Source organism: Haplochromis burtoni, unplaced genomic scaffold (genome assembly GCF_018398535.1).
Source record: "Haplochromis burtoni strain Fernald_Lab_line unplaced genomic scaffold, NCSU_Asbu1 Contig_78, whole genome shotgun sequence".
Classification (NCBI taxonomy): domain Eukaryota; kingdom Metazoa; phylum Chordata; class Actinopteri; order Cichliformes; family Cichlidae; genus Haplochromis; species Haplochromis burtoni.
Window position 1 is genome coordinate 877,879 of NW_024582439.1, and position 20,493 is coordinate 898,371.

Sequence of the window (20,493 nt, forward strand, 5' to 3'; positions counted from 1 at the left end):
CACACACACACACACACACACACACACCTTCATAACTACCCTATGGGCATAGTGTTTACTATGCAGGATATGAACTTAAGTATGGAAATGATAACTAGTGGGAGCACATCTTTTCAGTGTGCGATCAGCCATTCGATAACACGAGGTCATGTGTTGGAAATGTAGATAATGTTTTACATAATTCTCAAAGTGTTCCTTGTTTGACACTGGGTGTGCAGTGCCACAGAACAGGAATAACAAACTGATACAGAGCTACAGATACACAGAGGGACGTTTTGAATTTTATTATTGTTAATTCAGGTTAACAGGAGCGAGAAAGCACTGACATGCTATTTCAGGGGAATCGAGTGCAGTTTATGTTTCAGCTGCTCAGCTTTGTGTTTTAACCAGTGGTGTGAAATTTCAGGAACCACAGTTCCTGAGGGTCTTTAGGAATTTTTAAAGATTTTTAAAAAGAAAAGTAAGGTCATGAAATGTCTTAAAGTTTTATATTTACTTATCAGAGGTTTTCAGTTTACATATGTCCTAACTGTGGATGCCCTGATCCAACTTTCTATACTTCCACTTCCGATTTGATACCTTGGCTCTGAGTATCTGCCGATATAAGTCGGATATAAGCTGTGATCCTCACTTTAAGGAAGAATTTGGGAATCGTAAGGCAAAATCAGGCTACACAACATTTTCTAATTTAACCTTTATTTAAACAGGAAGTCCCTTAAAGATTAAAATCTATTTTTCCATGGAGGCCTGACCGAGAACGCATACCATTACAAGGTTTCTAATGTTTCTAAAATAAAATAGAACAGACGTGGGAAAATTTTAAAGCAAATTGGAAACGAATTACATAATAGAAAGCCTAGTTAGGGAACCTTTATTAGAGGTTTAAACTCTAAAAGTTTACTTACTCTGTGTGCTGCTCTTCCAAATTCTGAAAAAAAACCCTGGATACTCTGGGGTGGAAGGATGTAGAGGAGCTGCAGATGCATTCAGGAATTGAAATATACTGCATTGGTATGTATTAGTGAAATAATAAATAACAGGACTGAGATAAACACAGTGAAACATTAATAAATGTGTAGCTGTTAGCCGTCCTTTGCTGTATCCTGATTTCATCTCAAAGTTGGATTCAAGCAAAATCATGCTAGTTTCTCCCTTTCCTGTGTATTTGGGGAGCTTACAGGAAACTGCTTAAGTGAAATAATGCTATTCAAATTGAGCAAAGTTGACTTTAAGCTCTGTCAAAAGCTTCCCAAAAGGTTTTGAACTACACCAGTCCTTGGAACTGAAACGATGGCACGGCGTGTCACCTGATTCACATTTCTCTAATCAGAAATTTTTTTTCCTTTTCTTTTCTTTTCTTTTCTTTTCTTTTCTTTTCTTTTCTTTTCTTTTCTTTTCTTTTCTTTTTTTAAAATTATCTTGCATTGACAAACAATGAGAGGAGGAGAAGAAGAAGCTAGACAGACGAGGAAATGTAGAAATAGTAAAAGAATATGGCTCCAATTTTTGAGTTTTGAAATGGTTTCAAGATGTGCTCAGAAACGTTAACTTTAGACGACGGGATTTAAGACAATCAAGTTCCAGATAATGACTAGAAGAGTATCAACCCTCTGCTGATATTTGGAAAACTTTGTTGCCACTAGAGTCTTTTATCTTTGCAGTTCCTTCTGGTCCAAAGACTAGTGACACTGGGCATGATGAACCACCCACAGTGTTATTGTTAAGAATAAGTTAAAGCAACTCTTCACGCGATAGACGGTCAGTTGTTATACAAAGAGATAAAACTACATCACACTGCTAGAGTTGGTATTGTTCTCCTGTGGAACTGGTATCCATTTGTCCTTATTAAGAAGTCTTAAAATTGATTCCTATTTCTGTATGCATTCCTGTATCTTTAGACCCAAGTGGCGCTGTTAATTTTAGTAGAAAACAAATTGCTCACTTCGAGCTTCTCCCCTGTAAACTTTTACTGCTGTTCTCGATCCTTGTACAATTTCAGCTTCTAAAAATGTTGCCAGTTATATGGAGAAATAAGACAAGATGGACATAAGTTTATTTGTGGGTTTGATCTCTCTTGGCTGCATGTTTTTACAATGAATTTCTGATAAGGTTTCATTGCTGATGTTGAAGCTATCTGGAATAAGATGCTCTTTTTTTGGATCTTGCAACTGTGCTAAGCTCAGACATTACAAGAATAACCATTAAAGGCATTTGGGGCCCACAGTGAGAGTGCCTGCAGTAGTCTTGGTGTTGTGTTGTGTGAGGGCCGGGGCCGTGGGGAGAGTCGGCGTTGAGTTCCCAGGCCCGGCCAGGCCAAAGGGAACAACATGGCTCTGTTTGGAGCGTCTGTGCTTGTCATCGGTCTCAGGCTTCACTTGTGCCGTCAGTGTCACCACTACATTGTCACTTAGTGCCACTAGGCGTGATATCTAATACAGCAGTGCAGGAACACGGCCAATCGGCAACCTGTGGCTTTCATCTGTTGGCGCCGGTTTGAAACGTGGAAGCATATTTTTGGACAGATGATGTCATGTTTTGTGTTGTGGAGAAGTGGTACACAATAACCTTTGACTTCTTACATTTCTCTTAATTAATAAGTAAAGCTGTGATGGCTAAAAAAAATAACATGCACCAAATGATGTCCCCTTCCCTGTAAACTACTTTAATTCCCATTAACCTGAAAATGTGCTTATTTCAAACTTAGTTTTCTCCAGATCGTTTAATCTTTTCCAACTTCCTCTCTGTTATTTGGGAATCTCAGACCTGCTGACATGCTGGTAAAAAGCGACCCGTTTCCAATTTGTATGTGCACTGTAAACCAAAATGCCACCAAAATTCCATTTGTCTTTTAATCATTGACACTTGACACCATGGGCTGGGTCCATATGACTTTTTTGTTGTTGTTTTGGTTTGTTTATCAAGTAATACAGTTAAATTAACTGGGTTTTATATATTGATATCATTGTCAGGGCGTAGACGGAAGATTTTCGCAGTTGCGACTGTATTAGGCGACAAGCCTCAGAGCTGTGGTCGCATTGTGTCACGATCTGTTGAACGTATTGCTGGTGGAAATTTTGACGTTGCTTCTGTTAACCAATGGATATCATCCTGTATGGTTTTTGCATGTTGATGTAAAACTGAGAGACATTTTTATTTATGCCATATTTCAGTGGATATGCTCAGCTCTCGTGCCCTTTACTCTTAATAATCAAAGCAGGAGGGAAAACTTTTTCCCACTGTAGCCCTGGATAACAGTAGACCCATGGAAAGGAAAGCACGGATACAAACGGTCATCTATGCAAATGGAAACAAATGTCACTGCGGTGGCAACGTTAGCCATTTGACAGTGTCTGTCAGCTGAAGTGAAGCAAATTCAAATGAGCCCCGGTCTCTATTTAGCACTGTGTAGTTTTATTTCTGTTAGACATATTTGAAATATATTAATGTTACTTATTTACACCCTGATGGATCAAGCCTCCAAAATGCTACTTTATATCTTGCAGTCTGTTCTTAAAGGCGAACCTTATTGTTCTTTAAGCTGGAGCAGAGTTACTGTACGGATGCACTGTTCATATCTTTTGCGGTTCAACTTGTGGAACACTGTCAGTGAGTGTGTAACATGATTTAATATCATCTTATATCGGTTTACAGGCCAAACCTGTGATTATTCCTCCTGTAAGTAATTGGAACTGCTTTGTGCTTAACTTTTTCCCCATTACAGACATCAAGGGCAGTTTCCGTTGTAGTTATCTTTATAGTGGAACATGGGAAGTCCTTGAAGTTTTTCCAGTTCATCACTTGAGGATCCTTACAGAGAGGCAAAAGGTGGCCTGGAGGCCTTCTCTTATGTTTTTTTCATCTTATATAAATAACAATAAAAAACTTTATTTATATAGCTACTGTTTTAGGACGTCATGTTATTAAGTTCCTCACAGGACCAGCAAAACAAAGCAAACTCTGCTCAGTTGTAATAGTTACTAATTGGAAACCTATAATAACAGAATTTGCAAAATTTAGGGAATAAAACAAAGTGCAAAAGGGAAATTAAAAGTCAAGTTGAGAAGAGGTATCAGATAAAAGCATGGGTTAAGATATGACTTAAAGGAGGTGACTGACTCCAACAACCTGATTTCCTCGGGTAGGTTGTTACAGAACCTTTGGGCCGGGACTGCAAACGCTCTATATATCATTTAGTTTAGAGCCGGGCCCTGGAAAATGAAGAACAGTCTTGAACAGTTGTAATGGCTATCTATAAAGTAACCCAAATGAATTTAAGTGTTCGACGGAAGATGCAAGCCATTTGCTTTACAACTTTATTTTGATGAGTTAAGTGAAATGTAGGCCATTTTGTTCTTGGTCTTCCTGACCTGTATGACAGATTACATCACAAAAACTTTATTAACATTGAGAGGCTGAGAAATGATCAGTATCTTGAGGCTGGCGATAGAGTGGGGGGGTGGAAATGGCGTGGGAGGAAGAGCATAGGAAAGGGTTAAAAAACTTGTGTTTTAGCAGATTCCCTCCTGGTCTCTTTCTGTGTTATCAGTTCCTCTGTAGGGCACTGTAGCACACACTGCATTTATTCAAAGACCCAGTGTCACACGCCTCTGTGGAAAAGAGCCCTAAGGACCATATTTTTTTTTTCTTTTCTCCTTTCCTTCTTATTGCCCCTTCCACCCCTCATCCTCCCTCCATCAAGCTTCAGCACTCACCAGCCTTTTTGAGCCTTTCTTTAGGGTCTCAGACCCCTTAATGCTTCTTCTATGAGACCTGTACCAGCACTAGTGTTGTCTTACTGATACTGGTTCAGTTGGGGGTTGAATTTCGACTGAAACCGAGGTGAACGCAAACACAGACCAGAAAGCAAATATGGCTGCTTTTTTTTTTTTTTTTTTTTGTTCAAGAGGTAAACTGTGTGCTGCAGGAAGCAGATCCACAGTTGTGCAATGTGTTATGTTGCATATTTTGATAGAACAGCTAACAGCTTGGCATGAAAAGTCTATCAAAGGCACAAGTGAGGAAAAACCTTAAATGTAAGGCCATATATAACAAAAGGACTGGATCAGTCTTTTTTTTTAATTTTTTTTTTTACCCCCCCCCCTCCATGTTTAACTGAATCACCGGATCTGCCGAGAGGAGATCTCCCGGAGCATGTGATCATTTATCAGCCTCCCTTCTCCCTTTCTCTCTCCCCCTCTCTCTCTGGTTTGGGGCTACTTTAACCCTCTCTCCAGTCACAGCGAAGAGCCAGTGCTGAGCGCAGAGAGTCATGTGGTGCCTCCATGCTAGAGTAGGAGCCCATTTCAAAGACATGTGGACAAGCAGCGAATAGGAATATTAGCCCAATCACCTCTGTCTAGATTGAACAGAGACTCCTGGAAAGTGTCTTAAAGTCATTGATGAGTTTCTCTCATTAGCTGAAGTACTGAAACTACGCATTTACAGCATAGATGGATGTATTTCATTCACCAGAAGTGCAGGTTATATTTATGTACTTTAGAGGATCTACACTAAGTTTTTAGAAATTCCTGGATAAACATGGATCAAGGAATTGAATGGGAAAGCAAAATTGCGTACATGCAAGACGTATGTTCTCATGTTGCTTTTAGATTTAGATTGGCGGGAGGACATAGATAACGTCAGACAGACTTAATGAAATGGAGAGAGACATAACAGTTAAGTTCACTCTGACCCTCTCTTCTCTTTAAACGTCATCTTGTAGTTTTGTAATTTAAACATGAAAACTTAAGATACCACAGCAGTCCTTACAGAGTGACAGTAGGGGCTGAACTGTATAGTCTCTATTGTGACAGTGAGTGTAACCCCCCCCCCCCCAATATAACATCTAATCTCTTAATTGACTAATACAGATGGTGTTTGTTAGCATTTTAGTTTACAACTTTGTCCTTTCTGTTGCAACAGGTTGTAAAATGGAACATAAAGCTAGGGATTTTCTTGGCTTACAACAGACTTTCGGGGGGGTGCATGTGCTCAAAGACTCTTACCTTACTTTTCATTTTTATAGCCATTTTTCAAACTAAATCATTTAGCTTGAGTATGTTAAACCCAACCATTTTTTCTTATATATATATATACTGGGTGGAAAAGAAAAAACCAAACCTGGAAGCATGGCTATGAATATATGGTGCATATCTTTGTATAGGTGTGATTCAGATCTAACAAACTAGGAGACCTGCTGTTTTCATCATGTCCAGTAGTTATATAGGAAATGTTGAGTGAGAAATTCTTTTCTGCTCCTGCATTTTGAGGTAACTGTCTCCAGCTATGGAAGAAAAGTATTTGGTCTGGGTGAAGTGTGTGTGTGTGTGTGTGTGTGTGTGTGTGTGTACTGTGTATATGTAACTTTCAGTTTAGTGATTTGTGTGATTTAGTATGTTTTTCTTGATAGATGTTTATACAAAGTGGTTATTTTAAAGGAAAAAAGTTTTTTGTTTTCATGCCAAAAAGTGTCTGCAGTGTCCTGCTTTAAATTTCCAGGTGTAATGTCATGCGTCATGTCATTGAAGCCCTCACTTTGAATGCAAAGTGCAATAACATTGGAAGACACGATGATCAGTGAATACACTTAGCCAGCAGCATCCCCGCTCTCATTGCGCAGAATTAGCTTGATGGCTACGTGAAAGCTTCTCCGGGAAGTCGTATTGTTTTGTTGGTGGTGCCAAGTGGAATGAAATGAACTCTCACACCTCAAATATGCAGCTGGAGTCAGATGGTGTGGGTTTTTAACAGTTAATTAATACCAATGAAATGGTAATGAAATGATTTACAGTAAATGATTGCATCAATCCAATATTATTTCAATTTTAATTCTACCCTCCAATGTCATAAATTGTCACTTCATGCCCCTACAGTGACACAGCAGTGTTCGGACTAGCTTGGACTTCCAATATCTGAATCATCATTCTTCTTTTTTCTTCTTCTTTTTATTAAATTGTTCTCTCAGGTCTTGTCCATTAGGGGAGAACTAAAACATATCAGAAGGTATTTAGATGACCTACTTACCTTACATTACCTTACAGCACCAAAGTGAAAAGGGTTAAAGATAGGGTTGGGCTTTTGCTACGTGTAGCAGTAGAAACCGATTCTAAGAAATCTGTTTTTGGCGCAAAGCTAAAGGTCGTGAATGTATTTGTTGTTAGTGGACACGGAGAGCTGTGGACACCCGCAACGTGTTGTTGTTGTTGTTCTTATGTGCTTTCATGTTTGCTGAGAGAATGTTGTTCTTGCAAACTGGAGGTTACGCAAAGGTATCCCAACAGGTATCCCAAAGCTAGGCTAAATACGTTTCAAGTCAGGAAATAACATGCTTGGGTTGCAGCATGACTAGAAAAAGTTGTATTTTCAGAAATAACATGAGAACGTTTGGAAAATGTCATAATACACAGGATAGAATTGCAACCTCTTTCTATTTTTTTATATAAAGAAAGAGAAAAATGTATGTGTCAGGACATGATATACAAATAAAAAACTTATTTGGTCCTTTACAAGTTCTAAAATTGTTTAAACAAAACCTCAGGTAAACAATGACACGCGATCTATTAAACTGTCCTATTATTTATTTAACTGAGCAAAAATGCAGAAATCATGAGTGGAAAAACTAAGTCCGCCTCATGATTCAATTACTCGTTGAACCACCTTTATTAGCAATTAACTTTTTTCATAATTTTCCACGTGATGCTACTACTAGATGCTACTTTTGGATTTGAGTCAGGTTAAGTTTTAGACTTCAGGCCATTGCGACGCTTTGATTCTTGTTTTGTGGGCAATTTGGATCATTATCCTGTTGCATGGTGCAGTTTTAGCCCAGGTTTAGCTCCAGCTGTCAGATGCATCGTCACTGTTTCACTCAATCACTATAAGGTGACCAGGTCCTGCAGCTGAAAAAAACAGCCTCAAATCATCACTCCCCCGCCACAGTGGTTGACAACTGGTATGAGGTGTTAGTGTTGATATTCTGTTTGGTTTTCGCTGTGCACTACGGCCAAGGCTCTCCACTTCGGTCTCATCGGTTCTTTGGTTTGTTCAGATGCAAATTTACAAACCTAGGCCACGGTGCCATGTTCTTTTTAGAGAGAAGAGGCTTTCACCAGGTATCCCTTCCAAACAAGCTATACTTGTTCAGTCTTTTTCTAATTCTACTGTCATGAACTTTAACATTTAACATGCTGCTTTCTGGGACGTCCACTCCTGGGGAGATTGGCAATTTGTGCGTAATCTTTCTCCCTGGCAAGGATTATATTTTTGAAAATGGACTTGCAACCCTTCCTGGATTGCTGGGCAGCATCCTTAAATGCTTGAGACTACGAAAAAGCCAAAACGTTTGCTTGTGTTTGTTTGTTGCTCACAATTAATAGTCATAAGTTAATCAAGTGCATTTGATTAGCAGCACCTGGCTGCTACTCACTCTCTTAATTCCTATAGACACAGTGAGGGTGCACGTAGTTTTTCCAACACTGCTCTTTCATTTATGTCTTGGTTTTTATTAAATGAATAATATTTAATATGTCATGTTTTGTACCTATTTATAAGACTTGTTGAAGACCAGATGAACTAAAAGAGATTGTACTTTCTTTTTCATATGACTGTACATGTACTTGTATATAAATGTTTTTCTTGATGTGTTTTTGTTGCTTTTAAAACTTTTTTTTTTAAATCCCTCTCAGGAGTTCTTTGATCACGCAAAGAAGCTGTGGGACGACGAAGGAGTGAAAGCATGCTTTGAGAGGTCCAATGAATACCAGCTCATCGACTGTGCACAATAGTGAGTTCAAACCTTCATAATACATTTTACGGAGTTCACTTCATGAACACATGCTTTTATGTACTTGGTGGTTTGTGCTGCTATAAATGGGAAGGATAAAGGACCTGGTTTGTTTTTCATCCTGCAAATTATAATCTCTGCTTCATCTACCCCCTTGGTTTTTTGGGCTGTTTTTTTTTTTTTCCCCCTGTCGCCTTTGAGGTGAAAGCTCTGCAGTGTCTGTTGGTGTCATGTCGTATATGAATGTGGCTAAGATATGTTTACTCTGGGTGTGGCAAATTGAGCAAGAGCTGTAGCTGTCCATTGGAAAATTTAGCATATCTCTCCTCATATCAGTGTTTGGCTTTTCTCCATGGCAATATGCAAAGCCTGGTCTGACCTGTATTAAAATGCCCCAGTGTTAAATTTATTGAAGCTGTTCTATTGAAAACTGTAATTAGGTAATGATGGTGTAATCTTGCAGTTCGGGGGTGTCAAACTCAGTTTAGCTCATAAACCACATAAAGTTAAATTTGGTCTTGGCTAGACGGCTGTTTCCTGCAATCTATAACTGATTAAATGCCTCTAAATCAGTTCTTTCTTTTTGGTTTTAAGTAGCGTAGCTGAAACTTTCTGAGGGTCTTCTGTTTTCATTGCTATCATTGTTGTTATTGTGGTGGTGATTGTTGTTATTGTTGCAAAACTGATGTACAGCCTGAGATGTGCAGTTTTGAGAAACATAATCGTAAAGAAATACTTATGTAGAAAATCAAAGAAACCTGTCGGTGGGCTTTGGCTTAACTGTGCTCTAAGAAACATATTAGTTGGCAGCTCTTTCACATAATTTAAAAAAGGTGAGAATTTCTCTTAACTTGGGGAAAAAACAAAGTAAAAAAAACAAACAGGAATTTTGTTATTGAATGGAATAATAACAGTAAAAAAAATGCCTAATTTTTTTTCATTCCTTGGTTTTGTATGGCTGGCTATCTATAATGTCAATGATGTAGACATGAAAGGAACAGTCTGGGCTCTCATGAAGTGATCCTCCAAATACTGTCCAGCATATAGGTCTTGTTTAATAGCAACTTTTACAATTTGCCAATCCATTAGATGGGCCAGATTAGTCCCTTTGTTAGGCCACTATCCCTGCTCTAGTTAAAGCTAGTATTTTTCAACTGTTTAAGTAAGACAAACATCTACCTTCGGGTTGGTTCACTAAATAACAGTGTAAAGTGTAGCAGCTACGATCTTAGTCCAGCTGAACTGTAGATGTAGTAAGTACTGATACTGCAGTGTGCAGGGTGCTGAAACTGATGTCACTTTGAGGAGAGTCCCGGATTGTTTTTACGGCTCCTAAAGCACTTTGGGCCACCATAGGGAGCTGGTTGTACACTAGGAAGGGCCCCTCTGTTCCCTGTAAAAGGAAGTTTGGATATGCAAAAGGATTCACTGATTACAGTGCTCTCTTTCTGCTTCCCCTCTGACTCACCTCTGGAGTCACATGTAAATATGAGGATATGTACATGCTGTGGGCTCAGGAGTCCCCTCCCATCCCAAAGGTTGGCTCCCTTTATCTCTGAGGGTTCGATCAAAGCGAGGTCATTATAGTAAACTAAAGTAAAACTGCAAACTAAATCTAGGTGTGGTAAAACATTGGCAGTTAACTGACCCCCCCCCCCCCCCCCCCCAAAAAAAAAACAAAAACCCAAAACAAACAAAAAACAAACAAACAAAAAAAACCTAGACTTGGGGGGGGAAAATAAATAAATAGATAAATGAATAAATGAACTTACAAAGTGAATTAATATAAAATGTAGAGGAAGTGTTCTTAGGATGTCTTTACAGTGGTGTGGTAATGTCACATCTATTACAATTTTCTTAAATACCTGTCCCTTAAAATATATATTTATAATTGAAAAGACTAAAACTAACAAAAACTGGAAGAAGCAAGCCCACTCTGGAAACTAACTGAAGCCAAACTGAATTCAAAGCTAAAACGCATTAGAAGATACAAAACTAATAACTCTAGGTCACAAGCAGGCTACATCAGTGACTGGTGTGTTCATATGTTTGCAGTGTAGAGAGAGTTTTTAATTTTCCCCTAAATATCTTCTGTTCCTCGAACATTAATGTAACTTTTGTTGTTGTTCCCCTGCCTGTGAGGAGCGTCCATAGAAAGAAGAGAAAAAGTCAGGTGATGGTTAAAGAGTCACATGAATCTGTAAGGTGGAGCTGTTACAGTCCACACGGCCTGTGTTTGTCTTTGCTGCTCTGAGTCAGTCTGCGTGTTGTAGGGCAGCGCAAGAAAGAAAGAAAAGAGCATGTTGTGTTTATTTTAGTCCATATCCCAGTGTCATGGTGACATCATTTAATATCGTGGTACCATAAACATTTCAGATCTTTGTTACTTCCTCGTCACAAATGCTGCAAATGCTTCTGAATGTTGAAATCTCCAGGAATATTGTCATAGCTGAAACCACTGAGGCTTGCAGCTAGCCCGAGTGCTGATAATACAGCTGTCCTGTGACATGAGCAAACATTAACACAGTAAAATGAAGACAATGAAAAGCATACAGTGTTTCAGTGCTTCATGTGTGACTTCTCTGTTGTGTGTATTGATTTTGAACTTGGTTGCTATGCCTTTTTCTGTCCTACATCTACTGTTTTGAATGAGGGGGGGGGGAAATACTGCCAAATGATTGAAGTCAGATTTTTTTTCCCTCTCTATTTTCATCCTCCTCCTCCACAAAAATATCATTCATTCTTTCTGCTCTCCTCTGCCTGTCATTTTATCCTCCTCTCTCTGCCTCTCTGCTCCTGTTTGGGCAGTTATACAATAATGTTTGGTCAAGGAATCATCATCGGGGCGCCCCTCTAGCACGTGCCCCATGTACCGAAGGCTGCAGCGGCATGGGTTTGAGTACGCCCCAGGCCAATTTGCTGTGTTATATTCCCCATCTCTCGCCCCCGCTTTACTTTTAGTTTTCTCTATCACAAAATAAAATCTTTAGAATAAACATTACCTTATTTGTTAAACTTAAAGCTTTGTGACTTTTCATCTCAGAATGTTTTTTCTTTGAAAGATAAAGTTGTGTAATAATCTAACTGTGGTGCTGTAAATTTATTTGACATAAACAGAAATATTAAATCTTGAAAAAAAAAATGAATGGTCTAACCATTTTGATAACTGCTAGGCTTTTTGCACGATGTTCCTAAATCTTGCTTTTCAGCAGAAACCTCACAGTATCCCTGTGTTGCCTGAGCCGTGTGTTTTGATTGAAGGCTGGAAATTGTCAGACTCCACAGCCTCTCGCTTACTTCCTCTCGGTTCTAACCTCTGTATGAACTCTCATAGATACTCTGTCCTACATGGCAACAGACATGTATGTGTAAAGGTCCACACATATACACATGCACACCTATTGTTGTTATGACCACGAACTGTTCTGAGTAACCATCCTGGAAGTTGTGGCAGACTGCTTCAGCTGCCAACTGGGTTAAAAGAAAGGGAGCATAGGTCCTTCTGTTGGAGACTGGGTGTATTAAATCAAATGTTTGTGTTTTGATATCAGTATTTTTTTATTTAATTTTTTTGTGAATGTCTCTTGTTGTTTAGGCTTTGCTTTTTAAAGGTCCCATAATCTACCACTTTATTGTGGTAGATTATGGGACATTATTGTTAGCCTCATATTTTCCCACTATAGATATCTGAACTTTGAGGGTAGCTTTGAATTGAACTGGAATGGCTGCTGGCCCCGCCCCTAGGAAGAGGAATAAGTGACAAAGAAATAGCCAATTTAATTAGTGCAGCACATTATACAGAGCTGAGACACTTTGCTTTATGTGTAAATACAGTTTCATTCTCAGAACAGGGTTAGATTTTTGCCAGACTGCATCGAGATCACGAAATCCGGATTTCAGCGGTGTAGAGCAGCGGCCTGGTAAATGGCTTGCCTCTGTTCGCTCTGTGGTCAAAATATTGGTGGAAATATTGACTCTGATGGCTGCATTAAAGTCAATATTTCACCTTGTTTTGTTGCCTGACACTAGGAAAAGAAAACTATGTGAGAAGAGATTTAATGTGATTTTTGGCTGTGTTAAAATGGAGCGTAGAGTAGAAGTGACACAAACAGATGTAATGGATTAACAGAAACTGAGCGAATTTAGCTGCACTGAAGCACATACACTGGTATGAACACAGAGTGACACACATGCACTCGGTATATAAAGAAAGCTATTTTCTCTTGCGCCCTTGTAACAAGTGGTTGATAGATATGAGAGTTATATGCTGGACGCCCTTCCTGATCAAACCACAAAGTTTCCACAGTTCATGAGGCATACATGGTATCAACCAAAGCTAACAATCATGCTAGCTTCATTAGCCCTGCTCGAATACAACAGGGTTGTCCTGGTGTATCTGATTTCTCTGTGCTGGTGTTGTTCCTGCATCATTATGTTGTTGTGATGTCATAAGTTTGGAATATGCTGGGAAAAGAAAAAAAGCTCTCTCCTGGAACAGATGGTAACCATTTAAAGTATTTACTTTATTAATCAATTCAATATAACAGGTATATATTCAGGTTAACTTTGCTGTTAGTTAAATTTGGGTTATTTATGTTGTTGTTTTTAACAGTATTAGCTAACTTCTCAGGTAATGCTAACTGAATTCTGAGATAATGTAATTGGTTGGTTGCGGTGTTGATCCTGGACCAACATTGTTGTGATGATGTGGGAACAACTTCGCCACAGGGATATCAGATCATGCGAGTTGTCCTACGATTGTGGGGACATTGCCGTCTAAAGTAATTCACTTGAGTTTTTAGTTCCTCAGATGGCGGGAGAATCTAAACTTGTTTGGTTATTTGCAGGTTTTTCTGCTCATGGTTATTACCTCTGATGTTAGCAGTATACTAAGATTCTCCCTGGAAAACGTCAGCACAAGTTGTATTACAAGCTTGTAACACTCACATAGTATAAAACCGCATTGTCATGACTTTTATTTCAGTTTTATTTCATATCTTACTCTTTTTATTTATATTTAAACACCATGCTGATTAGTGGGGCTGTGCTGGTGACTCCTTGATCTTGATAGCAATTAGTTTTGCTAATCAGTCACTATGCAGGTTTAGCAAAAAGGAAATAACCTATATGTAGCTCACTCTTTGCGATTTGTGGTTTTGCAACAATGCCACCAGAACACATTTTGGTTAGATTTAGCTAGATGTCATATTTAGATTTTACAAGGGCGGATTATATACCTCTTCTGTTTCATTTGTGTTGTCCTTCACAGACCTTGCACCACTGGCAGATATATTTTTTCCAGCCAGCCTAACGCTGGATGGCCCATCGGACAGAGGCACAGGAAATAAGTACGGGCCGATGGCAGGCGCTTGTTATGCCAAAGAGTATGTCCATATCGATGTTTTTGGAATCCTGTCACCCATCGATCTGGCCTCTGCATTGCACATTTATACGTTTTAAGAGCACAGATATGTGTCTGCCAGCTGATTGATTATAAGCTATTTTCAGCTGCGGCAGGCTGGTTCCATCGCAATGCCTTGGATGTGTCAACGGCAAAATCAAACACTTTTTCACACGCAAATCTGAACTCCCAGGCCTGCTGCTGTGGTGAATGTTCCCACAGCAAATATGACACAAAACATGGCACAAATAATATGTTGAGATTCATCATCATACCAGTGCTAGATGCTGTTTAGGCTGGTATGAAACTCTCTTGTGTTAGTGTGCTTGATGATGATGATGGCTGGGATGTTGGGCTGCAGCAGCCAAACAGGATTGGGCCAGAGGAGAGCTACACTGGATGGTGGTGGTACTGAGTAAATTGGCTGTGAACAAGTTGGGGCTTATTCCTGCAATGAGGATGAGGCCTGAGATGCCTTAGAGGTTTTTTTTTTTTTTTGTTTGTTTTTTTATTTTTTATAAATGTACCACAAACTCAGAGCAGCCAACCATGTACTTCCTCTGGTGACTTTGTCTCAACAGGAACACAATAATTTAATGCTAAGATTTGTGTGTATATTATAGTTCACAAATTGAGTTGGGTTTTTGTAATGTCTTATTGTTTCATAGTCTTGTATTTTGTTTTGTTTTTTTCTCTCTGTTTTTCATTTCAGTTTTTCTTTTTTTTTTTTTTTTTATTAGTCTGTCTATTTTTTTAGTCTTTTAAATGATCATAATATAATTTTTAGGGGCATGATTTAAGAGATTTAGATATGTATTATGAAACAAACAACAGGCAAATGTTCTTTGATCAAATGAAAAGGAATCTGAATCTTTTTTTTAGATGGTTTAACAGCAACAAAAGATGTAGTTATAAAAGAAGGTGGTTTGATTATAGGGTATAGTTAAGATTTTATGCTTTTTTTTTTTTGATATTTCCGAATTTTAAAATAAACATATGAACACTCACCTTTATATTTGTAACATAATGTAAGCATAGTGCATGTTATTCTGTAAATGGAAAATGATGGAGTATATGTATATATATATATATGTATATGTATATGTATATATGTATGTATATATGTATATATGTATATATATGTATATATATGTATATATATATATATATATATATATATATATATATATATATATATATATATATATATATATATATATATATATATATATATATATATACATATATATATATATATATACATATATATATACATATATACATACATACATACACACACACACACACACACACACACAACACACACACACACATACATACACACACATACACAACACACACACACACAACACACCCACCAGCTTGTTTTTAAGGTCATTAGTGTTTCTTAAACTGAAACAGAGTTCAGTTGTTATTCATCAAGTACAAAAACAGGAAACAAAAATCCAAATTAGTTGCTAATATAATTGCTAATTACTTATTGTTATGTGAAAACGCCTGCTTTGACTAAGAATTTTTTTATTTATTTTTTTTAATTTAAGCAAGTTTCAAAACTCAGCTTCGGGTTCTTAGGTTTAAAACTGGGATTTGAGTTTGTGACTGACATGTGGTGCATGTTTAATCAGGTTAGGATGTTATGTTGTGAAAATGGCCACAGCAGAGGTACACCTAGGATGGGCCAGGTATCCAACTGTCCTGCAGAGTCCCGGAGATCGGGCTTGACTGTGGGTGGATAAGTCTAAGGCTTGACTAGGCTGGGGCTGGGGTTTAGTGCTGGTCACGGGACTCTGCCACCAGCCTGGGGGCCACTGACACAGTCATCTGGGGCTGTAAAGTGCTAAGAATGGTTGGCATTGTCAGCCAGCCCCAGCCCCTGAAGGCCCTACAGAAACAGAGGGGCTAGGCTTCACAAACAGTGGCTCTCCTCAATAAGGAGCCTCTTCTGTTCATGGAAGAGCCAGAGAGAGCGATATTTATACACTGGCTGCATGTCACTGCTGCTTTTTTGTGTCACCAATAAGTTGCTTGAATTCTTAATGTTTTAGTTGATCTGATGTACCGCCTATAATGATGAGTCTGAATGACTCTACTTGTGTTTATGTTTCAGTGTAAGAACTTTTATTCTGATCAGTTGTTTTTATCACATAAGAAATATTTGTCCCCCTGGAAGCTGTTAAACCTTCACGGACTCTGTTGATTTGTATGGATTGCTGCTTGCATAAGTTATATTCGGGTTACTTTCACAGTTTAAATTTATGCATCATCTAAGTGGTATGACACTGACACTATGAAGATTTTCTTTCACACGGGATGAAAGCTACGTTACTGATCTCTGTCAGTCAACACAGTCCATGAGGTTTGTGAGTCTGATGATGGCTGTAAGAACATGTCATGCTAAAGGTGCAGCGGTATTTTCTACTTCCGGTCATATGGATTGATGTCAGCCTATCACCAAAAGAGACAACTGTTGGTTTATCTGTGCTGTTCCATCAATTTTGACTCTTATTTTACTTGTAATGTCTGAATTTCTGGCTGAGATGAGTGTTTCTAAAACCTTTTTGCTGATCCAGATACATGTTCCAGGCTTTATTTGTTTTGTGTGTTTTTATATTTTCTTCTTTTTTTTTTTTCTAGAGGAATCATCTTTACAAACAATGTAGTAGACTTGTTTTGAGGTTTTTAAGCTTTTCTTTGCACAATCCCACTGATGATGGGTTGGCCATTGCCAATATTAGTCTGATATATTATTGGAGCTCTTCTTTTGACTTGGCTTCAGGAGTTTTGGGCGTTATTAACCTGTCCCGTCATTCAGCGGAGTGGTTTGGGACCTTTGTCAGTGCTGATGACAAACCTAGATAAGCTGGCTGTGTGAGGATTTACAGAACTTCCAGAAACACCAACAGTCTAAAGATTTAAAATCCACATAGTTATGATTACTTTAACAACAGCCAATGAGAGACGCAAGTCTGAAAGAAATGACAGAAATGAAAGTTTGAAACGGCAGCCTTGAAACAACAAGCTACTACAACTGTCAGTTGGGCTGTTGAGAAGAGGATTTGTGATATGTGCCAACAACACAACTTCACATACACCGCTAGTCCTGGATTAGCAGTGTTGTTAGGCAGTGGTAAATATTTTTGCCTTTGAGGCTAACGTCAGCTAACGTACTGCTGCTGACAAATATTACTGCGAGTTAACCTCCACCATCCACATTTGTTTCGATTCAGCTTTCTGCCTTTCTTCTCACTGCACAGTGTGGCTAAAGTACAAGAAAGTGGATGCATCACAGTTTAAAGTTTTGCTGCCTTTGTGTTTTCAAACTCGTAGCGTGTGCATGTTTCAGATTTGAGACAACTGTAAACTTGTGTGCATGATGCACACTGATATTAATATTTGGTGGGATTTTAAAACCCATGTACTTTAAGTCAGACAGAAATATGAAAATTTTTAAACATATAAACAAACATTAACTATTGGCCTAACTTTAATTTCAAGTACAGTATCAGGCCAGAATTAGACAGAGTTGAATCCCAATGGCACAGTAGTTTTTATTTTGATGGAAAAATAGAGAAGCATTTGTTGGCAGGTAGGAAGTGGACTGGAGGAAGAAATGAATGAGGAAGAGGAACATTTTGGTAGCGTTATGGTGAGAGTTTTTTCTTTTCTTTTTATTTCCCAGCTCTAAAGTTGTAAACAACCAAACAAATGTTCCTCATTATGTTAGATTCAACCACCAAACAGGCCATAGAAACAGCACACCTTGTTGTTCGGGTAAGAACATTTTAAAGGCATTAAAAAAATTACGGCTTTATCTCTTTTTTTTTTTTTTTTTTTTCTTTTTCTTTTCTTTTCTTTTTTTTTTAAGGCATGAATGCTTGGTAAACAAATTTTAAATGGTTTCAAACCAATTAAAACTCTTCTAGCTCTGTTTTTCATTTACATTATCGCTACATTACTAATTAAAAAAATTAAACACTTTGTACATAAAATGAGTCATGTAAGACCATAATCCAGATTAACAAAAACCTTTGTGTCGCTTGTTAAAATCAGATGACCCTCCTGTCATCTGACTGAGGAATAATCAAAGGACGCACTATGGAACTGTGCGTGTTTGTGTTTGTGTTTGGCTGTATCTGTGAGTTGAGGGAAAGGAAGGAGTGGTTTTGCACTGAAATGTAGGATCAGATCTGCTGCAACCTCAGTGGGACACCATCTACACAAACCACTGTCCTTAAGGTTGTTAGAGCCCCCTGTGGGACCGAGCCGTTCTCTCTCTTTTCAGTCGTCTCTTGAGGCCAGAAAGCGATAGCAGAGAGGATGTTGCGGAGCACATGAGAACACATGCCAAGCCTTTTCCCTGAGAGAGAGTGTGTGTATGTGTGTCTGTGTGTTAACCGCTTTTTACTTGAAGATGTTTTAAGTGATGCCCTGTGTGTGCTTGAGATTTTAGTTTTCCTCTAACTTAATTGTTTTGTCTATTCGTTGAGTTATAGATTCAAACAGCCAGCCTGGGTGGACATTTGAAAGCGGTTAAGAAAGCCTAAAGCTGCCCTGCGTTGCATGCTACATGCCACAAGATTGGCTACACTGCCAATGTGTTTTTATTTTGTTTCTAGAGACCAGAGGCTCTGACAGCTTCTTTTAGCCTGAGGAGAATCACATTAGAAACACCACTCATTTCCATAGCACCTGATATACATTTTGGCTAAAGTGTCTAACATGTAAATCTGTGTCGTAATGTACAGTATGAAAAAAGTAAATCATCACTATGGTGGTTTTAAGCTCAGTGTAAGCAGTGCTGCAGAGGACGATGAGAACTTATGCTCCACTTAAAGATTTGGGGGGTGGGGAGGCTATAAATAGATTTTTTATTTTTGGGTTAAAATGCACGTCCAGCAGAGAGACAGAGCGAGCCTCGTGAATGGTGGATATCTGTGAGTCTGTTACTGTGTGCGCCGACCACACACATACACAAATACCTTTCTCTCTCTCTCACACACACACGCACACACACACCCCCTGCTGTTGACCAGGAGTGTAAAGGCATAGTCTGCTGGAGGACAGCAGTGGCGCTGCAGGTTCCCTGCTCAGAGATTGTGGAATGGTTGTCCATAGATCCCATCCCCTCCCTCCCTCTCTCCTCCCCCTTTTTTTTTACTCCTCCTCTCTCCCCCTCGCTCTCTATCGCTCTCTCTTTACTGAGACTCCCCCTCCTCTCTCTCCCCCTATGTCGCTCCCTTTTCTCCCCCCACCCCCCTTAGAGCTTATGTAAACTAGCTGTGGAGCCAGGGCAAGCTGAGGCTATTTTTAGCAGCAGCACTGCAGAGCAGAAACTGGCTAGGGTCACGTGTGCGAAGCCGAATCAAAGGGAGTATCCCGGCAATGCGCTGTAAACAAAGGGAAGGTCAGTAGCAGAAGGTGAGACACAAAACGCCTCTGTGTTGGTTTTGTGTGTTTCTGTATATGTGTGTGTGTGTGCGTGCGTGTGAGAGGGAGAATATACACTTCCTGACTATACTTTCTCTTAATGCCCTGACATAAAACAAATCATTGTAAGTGTATGAATGCACTTATATGCTTCCCTGCTTTCTCTGTCTCCCCCTGCCCCACACACACACGCACACACCCACACAGCTCAACCATTTCTTTCACTGCTGAGACAGACAGAGGGGAAGCTGAATGGATCAAAGTGAGGTTTGACACGCGAGGATACATTTTGCTGCCTAATCATGACCAGGCCTCCTCATTGGCTCCACACTCTCTCCCAGGCCTAGCAGAGTGAGCTACACACAGACTCTGAGCCATGCAGAATCTACGAGGGGGCACATGACTGTGTGTGTTTAGCATGTTTTGTCACACATGGGGATTTCAAACCCTCAGAGCACCACTTCAAGGTTGGCCTCAATGCGTTCAGTAGCATGCAGGCCCAGTTATCAGCGAGTCCAGAGGATAGTTGTGTCCAGCCACACCCAGGCAAAAGGTCTCCCTCCACCTCAGCCACTAGTCAAACAAGCCTCACCTTTCACCTCCTGTGGAACGTGGTCAGAATGGGACACAATGCTATTAATAGAAACCTTTTTATATAGATATTTTTTTTTGGTGTCACAGCGGTTTGTTGACAGTTTGAGCTGTAGGGTGTTTTGTCAGGCTGAGCTAAAAGAGGTAGCTTGGAGGCTAACTTAAGTAAACACTTGGTTGGGTGATTTATTGTTGCAGGCATTTGTAACCTGAGATTTTACAGCTTTATTATACTGAAAGTAACCACGTAGACATGGCTATCCCCCCCTCC

The 20,493-nt window shown here is 39.2% G+C and overlaps 1 protein-coding gene across 3 annotated transcripts in view; it reads left to right on the forward strand.

Annotated features, from left to right (window-relative positions):
- Positions 1 to 20,493, forward strand: part of LOC102292352 (guanine nucleotide-binding protein G(olf) subunit alpha) — a 53,965-nt gene that overhangs the window by 14,736 nt on the left and 18,736 nt on the right. For all 3 annotated transcript variants that reach the window (XM_005924578.2, XM_042222006.1, XM_005924579.3), the window contains exon 5: positions 8,685 to 8,782. In XM_005924578.2, coding sequence (XP_005924640.1) covers positions 8,685 to 8,782 — 98 coding nt within the window. The remainder of the gene's footprint in view (positions 1 to 8,684; positions 8,783 to 20,493) is intronic.